At 40.5% G+C, this 17,855-nt stretch overlaps 1 protein-coding gene across 1 annotated transcript in view; it reads left to right on the forward strand.

The window, feature by feature from the left end:
• LOC148512042 (uncharacterized) overlaps positions 1 to 5,061 on the forward strand; it is a 61,420-nt gene extending 56,359 nt beyond the window's left edge. The window contains exons 11-14 of the mRNA XM_088482372.1: positions 915 to 1,026; positions 1,107 to 1,204; positions 1,367 to 1,700; positions 3,370 to 5,061. Of these exons, the coding sequence (XP_088338498.1) occupies positions 915 to 1,026; positions 1,107 to 1,204; positions 1,367 to 1,700; positions 3,370 to 4,655 (1,830 nt within the window). The 3' untranslated portion in view covers positions 4,656 to 5,061. The remainder of the gene's footprint in view (positions 1 to 914; positions 1,027 to 1,106; positions 1,205 to 1,366; positions 1,701 to 3,369) is intronic.
• The last annotated feature ends 12,794 nt before the right edge of the window (positions 5,062 to 17,855 follow it).

The following is a 17,855-nucleotide window of genomic DNA, read 5'->3' on the forward strand; positions in this document are numbered from 1 at the left end:
ACTTATACCTATAGTAATAATACAGGGACATGACTGGAGAGGTGAGGGGATCTGAAAGTGTCATTATATCTATAGCAATAATACAGGGACATGACTGGGGAGGTGAGGGGGTCTGAGTTTGTCACTGTGACATCACTTATATCAATACTAATAATACAGGGACATGACTGGGGAAATGAGGGGATCTGGGAGTGTCATTGTAACATCACATATCTATAGTAATAATACAGGGACATGACTGGGGAGGTGAGAGGATCTGGGAGTCTCACAGTGACATCACTTATATCTATAGTAATAATACAGGGACATGACCGGTGAGGTGAGGGGATCTGGGAGTGTCACAGTGACATCACTTATATCTATAGTAATAATACAGGGACATGACCGGGGAGGAGAGGGGATCTGGGAGTGTCACAGTGACATCACTTATATCTATAGTAATAATACAGGGACATGTCCGGGGAGGTGAGAGGATCTGGGAGTCTCACAGTGACATCACTTATATCTATAGTAATAATACAGGGACATGACCGGTGAGGTGAGGGGATCTGGGAGTGTCACAGTGACATCACTTATATCTATAGTAATAATACAGGGACATGACCGGTGAGGTGAGGGGATCTGGGAGTGTCACAGTGACATCACTTATATCTATAGTAATAATACAGGGACATGACCGGGGAGGTGAGGGGATCTGAAAGTGTCATTATATCTATAGCAATAATACAGGGACATGACTGGGGAGGTGAGGGGGTCTGAGTTTGTCACTGTGACATCACTTATATCAATACTAATAATACAGGGACATTATACAGTAACACCAGGGGATGTGTCTGGGTGATGACTATCATTGTGTGTGTCAGGTACCTATAAGGTGTCAGGATGTCACTGTCTATGTCTCCATGCAGGAGGGGGAGTATATAGAGGAACACAAGGGTCAGTACAAGGACGTGATGATGGAGAATCACCGGCCCCTCACATCACTGGGTAAGAGGAGACTGTCCTTTATTGTACAGGGGAGAGCAGGTATGGGGGCCCCCTATATACACACATCACCTGATAATCACATATATACAATGTACTCAGTCACTGTGTGTCTCCTACAGATGGACCCAGTAACAGAAATACCCCAGAGAGATGTCCCCGTCCTCTTTATTCCCAGGATTGTACAGAGGAGAATCACAGGATCCCACAGGAGCATCAGGTAGTTGAGATTTAGGGTCTGGCCAATATACCAAAGTGACTGTCACTATATAATCTGTAGAGAATCTGAGTTTGTTTTATATACTTAAATTTTATAGTGTAGTCTCCATTATTGAAATGAAACATTACTAAAGTTTTTTTTATTGTTTAATGGGTTAATAAGCTTGATGATCTGACTGATATAAAGGCAGAAGACATAGAGGGAGAAGAAGAGACGTATGTGACTGATATAAAGGCAGAAGATATAGAGGGAGAAGAAGAGACGTATGTGACTGATATGAAGGCAGAAGATACAGAGGGAGAAGAAGAGACGTATGTTACTGATATGAAGGCAGAAGAGACGTATGTGACTGATCATAAGGCAGAAGATATAGAGGGAGAAGAAGAGACGTATGTGACTGATATGAAAGCAGAAGATATAGAGGGAGAAGAAGAGACGTATGCGATGGGTGATCAGCAGTGTAAGGAGGAGGAAATTTCTACAGATATCAGCACAGGTGAGTAATAAACACTTAACTCTTATTCTACTCCCTCCTCTGTCAGTGCAATGAGGGAAATGTATCTGCCCAGGGCGGGTCAGATGCAATCGCCTCTATTAAACTCCTGCTTTCCTCCTCATGTCACTGTATGTTGTCAGCCCATATATCTGTCCAGTCTCGTCCCCACACTCTCTGGCGTTTCTCATACATCAGGAGCCATCAGCCCCTATTATACTCCTGCTCTCCCCCTCACATCATGTCACTGTGTGTTACCAGCCCAGAAATCTGACCAGTCTCCTCCCCACACTCTCTGGTGTATCTCATACATCAGGAGCCATCAGCCCCTATTATACTCCTGCTCTCCCCCTCACATCATGTCACTGTGTGTTACCAGCCCAGTGATCTGACCAGTCTCCTCCCCACACTCTCTGGTGTATCTCATACATCAGGAGCCATCAGCCCCTATTATACTCCTGCTTTCCTCCTCACATCATGTCACTGTGTGTTACCAGCCCAGAGATCTGACCAGTCTCCTCACCACACTCTCTGGTGTATCTCATACATCAGGAGCCATCAGCCCCTATTATACTCCTGCTCTCCCCCTCACATCATGTCACTGTGTGTTACCAGCCCAGTGATCTGACCAGTCTCCTCCCCACACTCTCTGGTGTATCTCATACATCAGGAGCCATCAGCCCCTATTATACTCCTGCTCTCCTCCTCACATCATGTCACTGTGTGTTAACAGCCCAGATATCTGACCAGTCTCCTCCCCACACTCTCTGGTGTATCTCATACATCAGGAGCCATCAGTCCCTATTATACTCCTGCTCTCCCCCTCACATCATGTCACTGTGTGTTACCAGCCCAGAGATCTGACCAGTCTCCTCCCCACACTCTCTGGTGTTTCATATAGATAATAGAGCTTATACTCTTAAATACAAAACATTAGATTCCTTTTTGCTTAGCTTAGCTACATAAGTGTTTAGAAATATGATCGAGTCTCTCACCTGCTTGTGTTTTCTAGGATAAGCAGATTTGCTGTAGCAGACACAGAGACTCAGTTACGCACTCAGTTATTGCGCAGTAATCCTTTTCGTCATATATACACACAGTGGTTTCAGCCAGACAGCAGGTGAAGTTCAATCCCAATGTATGGTAACAGAATATCTAAGTTTGTGGGGCTGATCAGGTCAGGAATGTCCCTAGTCTGGGAACGCAGTCTCCAAGTGTGTGAGACATCCAGTAATCAGAGCCATCGTGGTGGCAGCAAACAATAATGAGGGGCCTGAGTACAGAAGCCTGCTCGCGGCATGCAGACTGCGGATATTGTGTCTCATACATCAGCACAAAGGGTGTTGCCATGGTGATGTAATCACTTATCAATGAGATGACCCAGTGTGACATTACTCATGATCCTTAGTATGGACTATCCCCTGTGGCATATATGGCCGCACAATCTGCACGTGACTGCGATTTGATTCTCTGTAATGTTCTTGGTAATTTGTGATATATTTTAACTCACTTTTGTTGAACAGATTAAAAAAACTATCACATGTACTGTTCGTACATTTATTGTTGTAATGAGGTCTTCATAGTTTGCACATTTGATGTAGCTAGTAGTATAATTTGTTTCTCAATGTAAACAATAATATCTATTATCATATATTTATTATATCTCCACCAGATGGACACAGGAGCAAAAATACCTCGGAGGAACATCTTATTATATCTTCAGAATTTAAAATAGAAGATAATTATATTGTACAAGATTCCATCGGAGAAAACTCCACTACCTTAAATATACATCCATTACCTCACAGTGGGTATATATCATCTGATCCCTCTAATCATGAGCAATCTTCCCATGATAATTCAGGTGATACAGTCTTGTCCTGTTCTGAGTGCGGAAAATGTTTCACTTTTAAGTCGCGACTTGTTAGACATCAGAGAATTCACACTGGTGAGAAACCGTTTCCATGTCCTGAGTGTGGGAAATGTTTTACACAGAAATCAGATCTTGTTTCACATGAGAGAAGTCACACAGGCGAGAAACCATTTCCATGTTCTCAGTGTGGGAAATGTTTTACACAGAAATCATATCTTGTTATACATCAAAGAAGTCACACAGGTGAGAAACCATTTCCATGCTCTGAGTGTGGGAAATGTTTTACACGAAAATCACAACTTGTTACACATCAGAGAATTCACACCGGTGAGAATCCATTTTCATGCTCCGTGTGTGGGAAATGTTTTACACGGAGATCACATCTTGTTACACATCAAAAAAGTCACACAGGAGAGAAAGTATTTGCATTCTCTGAGTGTGAGAAATGTTTTATGTATAAATCTTGTCTTGTCACCCATCAGAGGACACACACATGTGAGAAGCCATTCCCATGCTCTGAGTGTGGAAAATGTTTCACATATAAATCAGCTCTTGTTACACACCAGAGAAGTCATACAGGTGAGAAACCATTTCCATGTCCTGAGTGTGGGAAATGTTTTTCACTGAAATCACACCTTGTTATACATCAGAGAAGTCACACGGGCGAGAAGCCTTTTCAGTGTTTAGAGTGTGGGAAATGTTTTGCATATAAATTAAGTCTTGTTACACATGAGAGAACTCACACAGGTGAGAAACCATATTCCTGCTCTGAGTGTGGAAAATGTTTTTCACAGCAATCAGTTCGTGATATACATGAAAGAACTCACACTGGTGAAAAGCCATTTCCATGTTCTGAGTGTGGAAAATGTTATTCAAAGAAATCATCTCTTGTTACACACCAGAAAAGTCACACAGGAGAGAGGCCATTTCCATGCACTGAGTGTGGGAAATGTTTCACACGGAGATTAAGTCTTGTTCAACATCAGAGAAGTCACACAGGTGAGAAGCCATTTCCCTGTTTGGAGTGTGGCAAATGTTTTACACAGAGATCACATCTTATTAAACATGTAAAAAAGCACACATGAGATACACTATTTTCATGTTTGAAGTGTGGGAGATGTTGTACATACTTGTTACTTTACACCAATGACAAGCTATTTAAATGCTCTCAATGTGGCAAATATATTACTATAAATCACTGTTAGAGAGCAATTGGCTCTTTCACGGTCTTCTATCACACATACTGGGCGCTAGGACCCATAGGCACCAGGAGACACAACCTCCAAACTGATATCACCGCAGAGCTTCTGAGCATGTGCAGCCAGCACCATCTTTACTGTGTATAGTATCACTGTACTTTACGGACTCCCAGTACTTGGCTCTGGAGGTGAAACACCTATATACCACTGTTAACGCCTGTAATACCGCTGTTGTGGGTACCACTGATTCTGCTATGTTACCTGTTACCCTGTTGATATCAATAAACTGGCTTCCTGGTTAAGAACTGCCTGTGTGGCCTAACAATCACTTTCACATTCTACCTGTCACCTAGTGTGACCACCACCACAATATTCTATATCAATAAGTAATGGGCCCAGGCACTAATGTTTTAAGTAAACAAAAAGTTCCTGTATTTTAATCCACATATACACAGTGCAGCCTAAAGTATGACCTTCACTAAACAGGTTCAGAGAACTACACCATGTGGAAGTTCACTATGGAGATGCAGCTGAAGCTGGAAAAGCTGTGGAAAATCACAAGTGATCCCGGTGATAATCCAAATCCTGATAAAGTAGTGGGACCGTAGGCCTAGCTGTAGAGCAGCACATGTTTTCCATAATTCACACATGGATAGACCTGCAGGCAGCGTGTGAAGATAAGGGTCTCAGAATAAACCTGCATGGTACCAAATTGAGTGCATGTAGAGACATGAATAAGTGTATTGATAAAATGTAAATTCCTGATATATGAATATCTGTATGAGTCCAAGTGGATTAGGAGGTTGCTCATGGCAATGCTGCAGAATCTTACTCCTGGATTAGAGTTTGTTAGTGGTGGCTTTATAATCCAATAGAGCTAAACTATTGATGGCGATCATGAGGCCTAAAATGCTGCAATTCCAAGGACACATACTGGTTGAAACCAATGCTGAGAGTTCTGCATTACAAGGGACACTGAAGTGGGTATACACCTTTGCAATCCTCGGCTGATTGGGTTAAATGTTCCTGATGGGATGAGCAGTATGCACCTACCTAGTCCCGTACACAGAAAGTTAGAAAAAACCCTGTGTGTATGGGCTTCTTTGGGATCAGGCAGATAAATATTAAACAGCACATAAGATGCAGCCTCATGATTTCGACCATTACAGGAATATTTTAAGATGTTTATTGGCTATTGCTCTTGCATACACACCTATAAAATGGTCAGTCTGATCTCCCGATATTAGGTGATAAGGCTGATGATTGTATAGGTGTGTACTAAGCTTAAATCTAAAACACCTAAATATAAGTGATTTATATGTCACAAAGTAGTACATAAAGCCTCTGAATGCAAAATAAGACATGCAAGTAGCACGCAGCAGAAGAAACGTGAAGAAAGGAACAAGTCAATATAAATATCACACAGTCACAGAAAGGATTGCTGGTACATGGAATCAGGAGCCACAAGGCATTTTAGTTGCCATGAAGTGTGGTTTACTTCACTAGGTGAGGGATTAGAGACAAAAGTCGCAATATAATGGTGTGCCTGAGAATCAAAGGTGAACCATAGTTACAGACATCCAAGATGTATTATTTGTGCTAGATTTAAGGATAAGCCCTCATTGCCATCAGCATCCTTTAAATGTTTGCAGAGGGCAAGTGTGTTGTGCAAAATAAAAGAGGAACTGTGATAGCAACAGCAACCTGTTGCTAGTAAGAATAAGTACTAGATATAGGAGTGTTGTACGATGACGGCCTATGAGATAAGTCAATCTGGCACAAGCAACTCTGCCACCTGGGGTATGATAACTTACAGCTATTCCCATCACCATTCCATCAAGAAGCATCTGAAAGTGAGAGACCAACGTGTGAGCTGTATAATGGGTAAGCAACCCCGCTGTCCTTTCCCAAAGTCAGCAACAAGATCTGAGGCATTGGTGCACGCAGGTGTGTGTGGCCCAATGGAAGTAAAATCAATAAGCAGATACCAATATTTCCTCACAGTCATTAATATCATGAGATTGATACAATACTTAATCAAAGCCAACAGTTATGTAGTAAACAAAATTGAGTAAAAAAATCGAGTTAAGAGTTAAACAGGTTCAAAATAAAAAATCCTCAGGTTTGACGGGGCAGGGATCACGAAAACAAGAATGTAACTGTCTTAAGTCTTAAGCACCAGTTAACCAGTGTGTGCACACCAGAACAAAATGGTGCCAGTGATCGTGCAAATTTTGGAGAAAGCGTAGACTAAGCTAGATATTGCAGGCATAGAGAAGTGTATCTGGGTTTTTACAGCAGTATTGCTAAAGAATAGTTCACCCACAGTTACTGTAAAAGGCAAAACACTGATAGAGACATGGTCTGAAAACAAGCCATGTCAATAACAGCATGCTCAGATGCAGAGCATATGTACACATTCCAAAGAAAAGAGACCTAAGCTGGATTCCAAGTCAGTGGAATGTATCTTGCTTGAATACTGTCAAGAGAGAGTAATGCAGACTATGGGACATTACAAATAAAAAGTTTAAAGATGTAGTGTTTTGAGAAACAGCACCACCTAACAGGCTGGAATAAGAATCACAGTACAAGTTTGTTTAATTGGATATGCCAATAGGTGGAAGCGTGTCTCAAAGACTGCCAGTGTGGAAACCCAATTATAGAATAGGAGTTCTGTAAAAACAAATGAAGGAAAGCCTGCACATAACATGTAGTCTTAAGAAGCTTTTAAACTTGGAGACAGGAAATATTACAATTGATCAAGAGGGATATATGGATGCAGTACTTAACAAGTATGCAATGTTAGATGTAAAGCCAGTCAGTAGTCCCATTGATAGAGGCACTAAATTAACAAAACCCTTGTCATCAAGCAAGGAAAAGATAGAGGATATAAAAAGGAAGGTACCTAATAAGAGCATTGTTGGGAGCTTAATGTATGAAGTATTGAAACTTGTTCTGACATTATACATATCGTAAAATGAGTAACCAAATTTGCCATTAATCTGGAGAAAGAATATGACAGTGATCAAAAAAATCTAAAATATTTAAAGGGTTCAACTTCCATTAAGCTAGAGTTTATAGAGTATGGGAATTCTAAACTGAAATCATTCTATAATACAGACTGAGAAGCAGATGAGGATGACCGTTGTTCTCACTAATCTGTACTGACAGGTGCAGCGGTCAGCTGGGCAATCAGAAAGCAACCCATTGTTGCCCTATCCACCACTGAGGCAGAGTATATGGTACTTACAGAGTCAGCCAAGGAAACCTTATATTTGAAAGAGACTTGGGGGGAAATTTAATTGGGTCCAAGTTTGTAAAATTTGTTATAGAGCTATACTCACATATTTTTACAACTCACCCTGTGTAAACTTGCATGTTTCTCACACCCCAACAACTCACAATGGCAAAACACGCATCCAGATGTATTGCCATTGTGAGCATACAAGTCAGGCAATGTAATAGAGTGCGAGTGTTTAACTTGCACACTATTACTGACTGAAAACCTGAGAAAACAGACCTGCTTCAGACTAGCAAGTCTAGTCTGAGCAGGTCCGAGTTACACAGAATCTGCAGATCCGTGCATGTTTCTGTGTTAAAAAAAATAAAAACACAAAAAGATTTGCATTCTCCTCCACAAGCATAATCCACACCGGGTTCTGTCCTGGGGCTTAAAATACAGGGAAAATGTGTACCGTTCCCCGGTATTTTATGAACCAGCACAAGGCTTTGTTGAGCTGGTCCTGGTTGTGGAAATACAGGAGACAAAATGAGTAGAGGTCCCCTGTATTTTCCATAACCAGCACCGGACTCTTTCTAGCTGGGGTGTAATGCCGCAACCAGGGAATCATTTCTTCAGGTCCCCTGGCCAAAGCTCTACACCTGACCGCTAGTCAGTCCAGGCTAGGGATCCCCCCAATAAAGGGGTTTCCCTTCTACATGGCACCCCAGGCCTGGGCTGAAAGCCCAGAGCTAACCCCGGCACCCCTGGCTGGTAGGTGCAGGTTGATTATGTAAATGTCTTTATGTCAGAAATAGAATAATAGTCTTGCTGGAGCACTAGAGGTTCCAGCAAGCCTCTCCTGCATGCTGCTTCTTGGAGAACCACAAGTACCAGCATGTGGAGCATTAAATATTAAAATAAAGATGAGACACACCATGACAGTAAAATTTAATTAAAACACACAAATGTGGAATCCAGGATTTTTTCCACAACATATTCCTGGATAAACTGGACCAGACTTGGAGATGGTCTCCTAGGGTGAGAAGACTTGAATTTCTTGGAAATAAGTACAGGTTTAGGCAGAGAGCAATGGAAGGTGTTAGAAATTCTCAAATGATTCTGGGGCGTGGTTGGACGCTGAAGAGAAAGGCAGCATGGTGTCGGAGCACCGCTACTGCTGTGGTGAACCACACACCCAGATGCTGTCCTGCTGCATAACCACCATCTCCACCCCTCGACCGCGGAGCATCGGGAGGTCACGGCCTGCTGGGACCGCAACCTAGAGTGGCTGACTCCCGGCCCCCTGCTTCCACCGAATGCTGGGTGCTCACTCACACCCATCTCCTTACCTGGACTCCTGATTAAAGCCGTCATCACCTGCCGAAACATGCAGGGTCACCACTGGTCGGGTCCCTGCGTTTGTATATTGCCACTAAAGATTCTTAGGGGATGCAATCCTACACGCTGCAGGTACCATTTTGCAGCCTTTCCCTGGCAACTTTTCCCTGCAATAACAGGTAATACTTTCTGAATAATTACCAAAGAGGAGATAATCTTACTACTACATAAAAAAAACACTATAATCTTCAGGTGAAGATTGGGGAAAATACTGTATTTTTTCTCCTCATTTTATTTTTATTATAAGGACATCATATACCTATTTTTTTGAAGCTCACCTGTAATATTGGGCTTCCCCACAAGGTGGTGCTCTCCCCTTTTTGATTGCGAAACCCCTCTACTAAAAGAATGTAAAGATTTGAATTGAACATGGTCACAGCCATTTCTATGCATTATTGATTAGACTACAGGCAATTGTTCAGGTAAAATCTACGGTCAGTGACTATATGGCAAAATTTATGGCCCCACCATCTACTCCTAAAGTGTAGGGGCCAGGGGAGGTAATAAACGAGATAAGAATGCAGAAATTTCAGAAGATACACAACCTCCGCTCACTACATCGGACATTAATACTACCACAGGGACAACACCTGCTTCGCTGTTAGACACAGAAATTGTTAGAATAAGAGAAACTGTAGAACCTCTACTACAAAACCAAGTGGATCAATTCATGGGGGCAATAGCCGATCTTAAGTCCCAAATGGCCTCTATATCTCACCAAGTGTCTGAGAACGAGAATAGGATTGGGGCTCATTTTCACGAACTCTCGTAACTAAAGCAACAAGTCTCCTTCCTGATGTCCTCTCTACTAGTTACTCTCCAAAATAGACGAGCTGGAGAATAGATCTAGACGCAACAATTTGCGACTTCTTGACCTCAGAAAGACAGTCAAAGGCTCTGATCTTACTAAATTCCTCCAATCAGACCTTTCGGAGTTATTAAGCATCTCAACAGAATTAAATTCCCTGGAAATTGAATGTGCCCATCGCTTGGGACCCTTCCAGGACTCCAACAATAATTGTCCCAGGGCTGTCTTATTTAAATGCCTGAACTTCTGCCACAAAGAACATATCTGGTCTGTCGCCTGTCAAAAAGGCCCAAGTAACTGGGAAGGTCAACATGTTCTTCTTTTTCAAGATTATTTAGCAGAGGTCTCCAGAGCACGCAGATACATGTCTACAATTTGCTGCGCTCCGCATATTTACCTCTCAAGGTGCTAAAGACTTTACGGAAGCAGCTGATGCCCAGGCCTATCTTGATGAAGAGGAACGAGCCTCTGGTACTACCGAGATGGACCAGAATGACTGACCCCAATTCGTTTAGTCTTTTCCAACAGGCTTATCAGGTCTTGTTTTTCACACTTAAGATACCTGTTGTGTTTTAACATTGCCCTCTAATTGGTATTGCAATGTACTCTGTAAATGCATCGTGTATTTTCACTATCTGGGGTCCTTTACTCAGAGTTCTAGTTCTTTAACCATAGTTTGACTACACCATTTTTTGTATTCTCTCTTCTGCCGAGATAACTCTTTACCACACTAGTCTTTAGATATTTAATGACGTTTGTGTTAGTTATTTACAGCTGTTATCAGTTTACATAATGGCTGTGACCGCTATCTCATATTATGATACTTTTTTTATTAGTTTGTTTCATTACATGTTCTTACTTTCATCATCTTTTTATTTCTCTATCCAATGATTGGCAATATGTCAGTTTTCAAAGTTTCAGATAGCAATACTTGGAGGTTCTTTTAAGTGTTTTGGATGCCCGTGCCGCTTCTGTTGTTGCTGCCATCTGCTGGCCCATCGGAGATGTGGTAACTGGGTTTAACATAATTTGTCACAATGCAGCTCGTATATGATTGGTTGTATGTTACGACCTCCCATCTTAGGTTTTCTACGTGGTACGTTAGGGGGATCCACTCTCCGATAACTTGGAGACGCATTTTGACGTATCTTAATAATATAAAGTCAGATATCACCTGTCTACAGGAAACTCACCTATCCCCCTCATAACATGTCAAACTTGCACCACCAGGTTTTGGCTTCCTCCTCTTATTCTTCCAACGCCCATGGTGTGGTAATATTATTTCACAGGGGTATCCCATATACTTATCACTCCACTGATATAGACCCCTGTGGCCGCTGTTATTATTGACGTTACATTAGATGGTACTCGATATTGCTTGTGTAATGTTTATGGTCCCACTAACTACGATAGATCATTTTTTCTAGGATTGGTTAATAAATTATACTCCTTTGCCGAATCACAAATTATATTAGGTGGGGACTTTCATATAGTTGCCTCTGCGGTTCTAGATAGAAAAAAAAACTTCTCGCTCTCCCCCTAAACAAGCTAAAATAGGGTTCAACTATATTGCCTCTTAGTTGGGTCTATTAGACACGTGGAGAGTAAGACATCCAATCGAACTAGAACACACCTACTTTTCGGCTACTCATAATGCATTTTCTACACTTGATTACTTTTATCTTTCCAACTCATTGTCTCCTATGGTTCTAGATACAAATATCGAACCAATATCGACATCAGCTGATGCTCCAGTCTGGGTAGATATACAGGGTAAATTCCTTTTGGGGTCTTGCTCCCAATGGCATTTTCCGGCAAAGCTTGGCTCTTCTCTTTAATTTAAATCAATGCTACAAATTGCTTGGGTTAACTATGAATTTAATAACCAGACACACGACCCGTGACGGTTCTGCAAACTGATAAGGCAGCAATAAGGGGTGACTTTTTATACTTTTTCAAAAAGGAACTAAAGTACTTACCGGTCAGCCCAAACCTCCCTAACAAATGCTTTCCAAGATTTGAAAGTATCACCTTCTCCGGCCAACAGAGCTACTTATAATGAATGCAAACTTCATTATGATCAAGTCCTTACCCAAAATAGATGGTAAGTAGCTTCAATCTGGTAAAATTAACTTTTTTAAATATGGTAACAACCCTAGTCAGCTTCTCTCAAACATGTTAAGGGGAGATAGATCACATAACCACATTGCAGAGCTCAAAGGTGAGCATTCTATAACACATTTCAAGGGGGAGGAAACAGCAGATATCTTTTTTCATTATTATCAGAACCTTTACTCACAAGAATCTTTTGCAGTAGCAGAAGTTTTGGGATGGTCTTACCTTGCCGCAGATTTCAACCACACAGGCGAAAAGTCTTGCAAGTAAAATTACTAAATTTGAGGTTGATCAGGCTATTAAATCACTAAAACCTTTTAAAGGCTCTGAGCGCTGATGGCCTTAGTGGTGAATTATTTCAAAAATATTGCGTCCTCGTATAGTAGATTAACTAACAAACGTATTTAACACAATATTAGACGATAAGACCCTTCCATTACATTTTAACTCGGCTACTGTAAAAGTCCTTCCGAAACCAGGTAGAGACCACCTTCTTCCCTCTCCACATAGACCTATTTCTCTACTTAACGTAGATTGCAAATTGCTTACACAAATATTGGCAGAAAGGCTTAAGGTAATGCTCCTGTCAATCATACATCCCAACCGAACAGGATTTAGATGGGGCCAAAGCTCAGTCACTAATATTGGGAAAGTCTTAACTGTACACAATTCCACGATGGATGATCCCAGGTCTCTATTGGGTTTAGATGCTGAAAAAGTGTTTGATCTGGTAACCTGGGATCATCTGAGTCACTTCGCCAATTTGGCTGACCCCCACTCTTTATTGAACTTTTCACCTCCTCTATATTCTTCCCCTATTCCTCGAGTCCTCACTAACAGGTATCTGTCACCACCTTCCTATATTCAGAGAGGGACAAGACGGGCTCCCCCTTTCCCCGCTCTTGTTCGCAGCTGCTCTCTAGCCATTGGCGATAGCATCACATCAAAATCCCGCCTTTAAAGGTATTGCAATTAGAGACCAAGGGCCATATTCAATTTGAGGCGAAAAGCTGTTATGCGATAATTTATCACCGATGACTTCATTTTCGCCTATTTTAATTATCCTTTTATTCAATTACAAAGACTTTTTGCCGGTGCGAAAAGCCTTTGTAAAAAAACGGGGATAAGTTTTCACCACAGAATAGGTGGCGAAAAAAAGTGCAGAATTGGAGTTTAGGGGTGCAGGCTTAAAAAAAATTGCCTGCACCCTTGGGAATGGCCCCTAAAAATGATCTGTCAAAAAAAGTAAAGTAAATAAAATAGAGGCACCCCAAAAAAATAATTAAAATTTTTGGGTAAAAAAAAAAATATGGGGAACAAAGTTTTAACCTAACTAAATTAATTCAGTATGTGGCAGGTGTTTTAAAGAATGCGGGTAGTAGCGGCAGGTGCATTTTTGAAGAATTTTAAAAATGCACTTTAGGGACTTAAAAATAGGCTTCCACCCATCTTCATGCACCCCAAATTTGATGCACCCAGTTTAAAAAAAAGAAAAACCTGTGCTCTTCTTCACCCCTGCTGCGGCTATTTAAAACCATACTTACCTTCCACAGGCCAAAATGGGGGAACCCATAGTGATCCCCCATGTCAGGACATCATTAGGGTGGTCCATGGATGATTTCCCGAAAATTCCCTAATTTTTTCCGATACTTACCTTTCCGCCCGGTCCCGTTTTCGCTCCTTTCTAATTGAATGCAGGGATAAAGCGGGCACGCACCCGATACTTTATCCTTGCAAAACCTTCGACGTGGAGTGAAAAGTCCAGCACTGACTTTTCGCTCCAGTATTGAATACGGGCCCAAGAATGTAAATTTCGGATGCTCTACACTCCTTTCCTGCAATTTTAGACATGATTTCTTTATTTAGTTATTTTGCAAGGTATTGCATTAATGTAGACAAATCTGAAGGGCTTCCTATTAATGTGACCCCTTTTCTATCCTCTCATCCTCATATACTGTAGCTTCTCCATTTATCGTCACACATCATAAACTCAAATATCTAGGCATTTATATTCCAACTCAATTATCGTCCCTCTATAATGTTATGTTTTCCCCACTACTGAATAAACTACAATCTCAACTTTGAAATTGTAAAGATCTTAAGCTTTCCCTTCTGGCATTACCAAAAACCTCGGCTGACTCGCTCTCGAGGTTATCTGCCCAAAACCAAAGAAGGGCTTAGTGCCCCACATGCTGCATTTGCTAAATCTGCATTCTTCCGCTATGTGACTGACTGGTTACTACATACTGACCATTACACTAACCCTTCTCTAGAGGAGGTCTTGTTTTACCATATGCTCCGGCAGCCTTGCTGCAAACCCCAAAAGTGCATCTTCTTTTGATTCTGCATTTTAATATTTTATTTTGGGGTACCTATAGAACATGGTTGAATGTCAATGCACACTTGAAGAAAAACCCTCTTTCATCCCCTTATATACCTTTGTGGGGTTGCCCAATTTTCCTTCCCTCTCTTATTAATTCTTTTTACAAGCTCTGGGGTCAAAAGGGTATCATGTCCATCAAAGACGTGTTGGATCCGAGTGGCGTTATTCTTTCATTTACACAATTACAAGACAAATATGGACTACCTTGCTCTCATTTCTTTATGTATCTGCAGGCACGTTATTATTCCCAATCACTAGTTAATCCTCTGTGGGGCTCAGACAATCCAGACGTTTTATCTCAATTGCTCTCTTTAAGGGCCATATTCAATTAGCGGCGAAAACATCAGTTTTTCGCCAAAAAAATGCGATATTTTCACCAAAAAACAGGCGAAAACACAATTGGCAACGAAAACCTGGAGATAAGTTTTCTCCATCCCAGACCAGGCAAAAAAAATAGCAAAATCCCTATTTTTGGCTAAAAATTTGGGGATTTTTTTCAGAACCCTATGGACACCCCCCTAATGATAAATTAGCCCCCCAAAAAATAGTAAGTTGCGCTCTTTGGCGAAAAACAACCGTGCAATTATGGATGAAAAAAAATTAAAAATTTTGAAAATGATAGGAAGCATATTTTTTTCCAGGAAATTACTGTTCCACGTAAATTGGGGTTACGTTAAAATGGGTGCAAGTATATTTTCGTGTTGTACAAACACAATTTAAAAAAACTGCCTGCTGCGACCGCGTGCAATGTTTAAAATACTTCACACATCCATACCGTCCCCCGAAAAAATCAGACCCAATACATTAAAACCATTTTCAACATTTTGTTTTTTTACTCAAAATTGCGCTGTCGTTTTTTGCCAAAGTGCGCAACTTACGAAAAAGTTTTTGTCAATTTAAAAAAATGTATCATTAGGGGGGTGTCCAAAGGGTTCTGAAAGAAATGCCCACATTTTTAGCCAAAAATAGGGATTTTGCCTGGTCTGGAATGGAGAAAACTTATCTCCAGGTTTTTTTTCGCCAATTGCGTTTTCGCCTGTTTTTTGGCTGCTAATTGAATATGGCCCTATATCGTTTTCCTAAATTGAGAATACATCACCTTTATACTCATCTAATTGATTTGAACTCATAAGCTTGGACCACCATTTCCCAGTCATGGCACACAGAAATACCCTAGCTAACTGACGTTGAGTCAACCCTTACAAATTTGGAGTTTGTTTTACCTAACCTTAAGTCAGCACGGCTACAAGAGATTCATCTTAGAGTATTGAATCGTACTTCTATATCATCTGACCATAAGAAAAACTTTGTACCATCTGCCACGGGAAATTGTATCAAAAGTAACCACTTAAATGCCTCTCTACCTAATAACCTATGGTATTGTGGAAAGGTTAATAGGTTTTGGAACAAACTCTTATATTACTTAAATTCCTCACTGAAACTTAAATTATATAAGAACGCAGCTGCTTTTCTTTTTGCCAACAGTAAAGCATCCTGAGACCATTCATGTGTGGGGTTGCTTCTCAGCCAAGGGAGTGGGCTCACTCACAATTTTGCCTAAGAACACAGCCATGAATTAAGAATGGTACCAAAACATCCTCCAAGTGCAACTTCTCCCAACCATCCAAGCACAGTTTGGTGAGGAACAATGCCTTTTCCAGCATGATGGAGCAACTTGCCATAAGGCAAAAGTAATAAATAAGTGGCTCGGGGAACAAAACATCTAAATTTTGGGTCCATGGCCTGGAAACTCCCCAGACCTTAATCCCATTGAGAACTTGTGGTCAATCCTCAAGAGGCGAGTGGACAAACAAAAACCCACAAATTATGACAAACTCCTAGCATTGATTAGGCAAGAATGGGTGGCCATCAGTCAGTATGTGGCCCAGAAGTTGATTGACAGCATGTCAGGGCAAATTGCGGTGGTCTTGAAAAAGAAGGGTCAACACTGCAAATATTGACTATTTGCATAAACTTAATGTAATTGTCAATAAAAGCCTTTGACACTTATGAAATGCTTGTAATTTTACTTCAGTATACCATAGTAACATCTGACAAAAAGGTCTAAACACACTGAAGCTGCAAACTTTGTGAAAACAAATACTTGTGTAATTTTCAAAACTTTTGTCCATGACTGTAGAGTGTCTACCTGCCCAAACTAACATTCGGAAGGTTTTTGACCATACAGAGTGGTTTTTGTTGTGTCGGGTCATGTAAGATAATTTCTTGTCTCATTCCCTGTTTTATATGACCTGTCCTAATTAATTTATTTTGTTATAAGACCCTCAAATAGCGAGTGTGTAAATAATCTGGTCTACTGCGTAATTATACCTGGCTATATACCTTCTCTTTTAAGTTTAGTTTGACCTATACTTCATTTCTTAGAATATTTTAGGCTAACAGTACTACCCCCACCCTCTCCCCAATGGGTTTCAGTTGCAACATGGGTATTATATTATATTATAATATTACACTAGTGTATTCTATTATAAACTAATGTGCTATATTTTCATTTAAATTCTTATACATATTGTGTATTATTAATATTTCGATATTATGTGGATAGCTACTAAAGGCATTCACAGTGTATGAAAAGACTTTCTTTAACAAATATGCAGACAGATATATACCAACTAAAGGAGAGATATCTCCCTCTTTTCCATCAGGACATTTGCTGATGCACTAAGCTTTATGTGGAATGATTATGTGCATGTCACTAGTGATTTAAATTTAATTGCTACCAGTAAGTGTATGTTATACAATTACTGTGTATTTTATATACGTCTTGTTTTATTATTTATTTATGTCTATTTTTTACTTTTATCTATTGTAGGTTGTGAATATATTTGTTTTTTATATTTAGAGGAGCCTTGATCGTTGCTTAATTTCAACAAGCAATATTTATGAGATATTATATTTTATAGCGCAGTCCTAATTTGTACTTCTTTGTGGGTGACTTTATTGAGACCAGGTGGTACTGGTCCATTTGGACTAGCAGCTTGATATGTTTTATTTACACACCTGTTTTATTAGAGCAAGGACCTAGTTGTTATTTTTACACCATTAAGATTTCAGTTTTCTATTCCTTTAAAAAGAAAAATTTGTAACAGCAACTTTTATATTTCTTTCATGTCAAGAAGCAATGCAGACTACTACTCA

Source organism: Taudactylus pleione, unplaced genomic scaffold (assembly GCF_031769625.1).
Source record: "Taudactylus pleione unplaced genomic scaffold, aTauple2 ptg000285l, whole genome shotgun sequence".
NCBI lineage: Eukaryota > Metazoa > Chordata > Amphibia > Anura > Myobatrachidae > Taudactylus > Taudactylus pleione.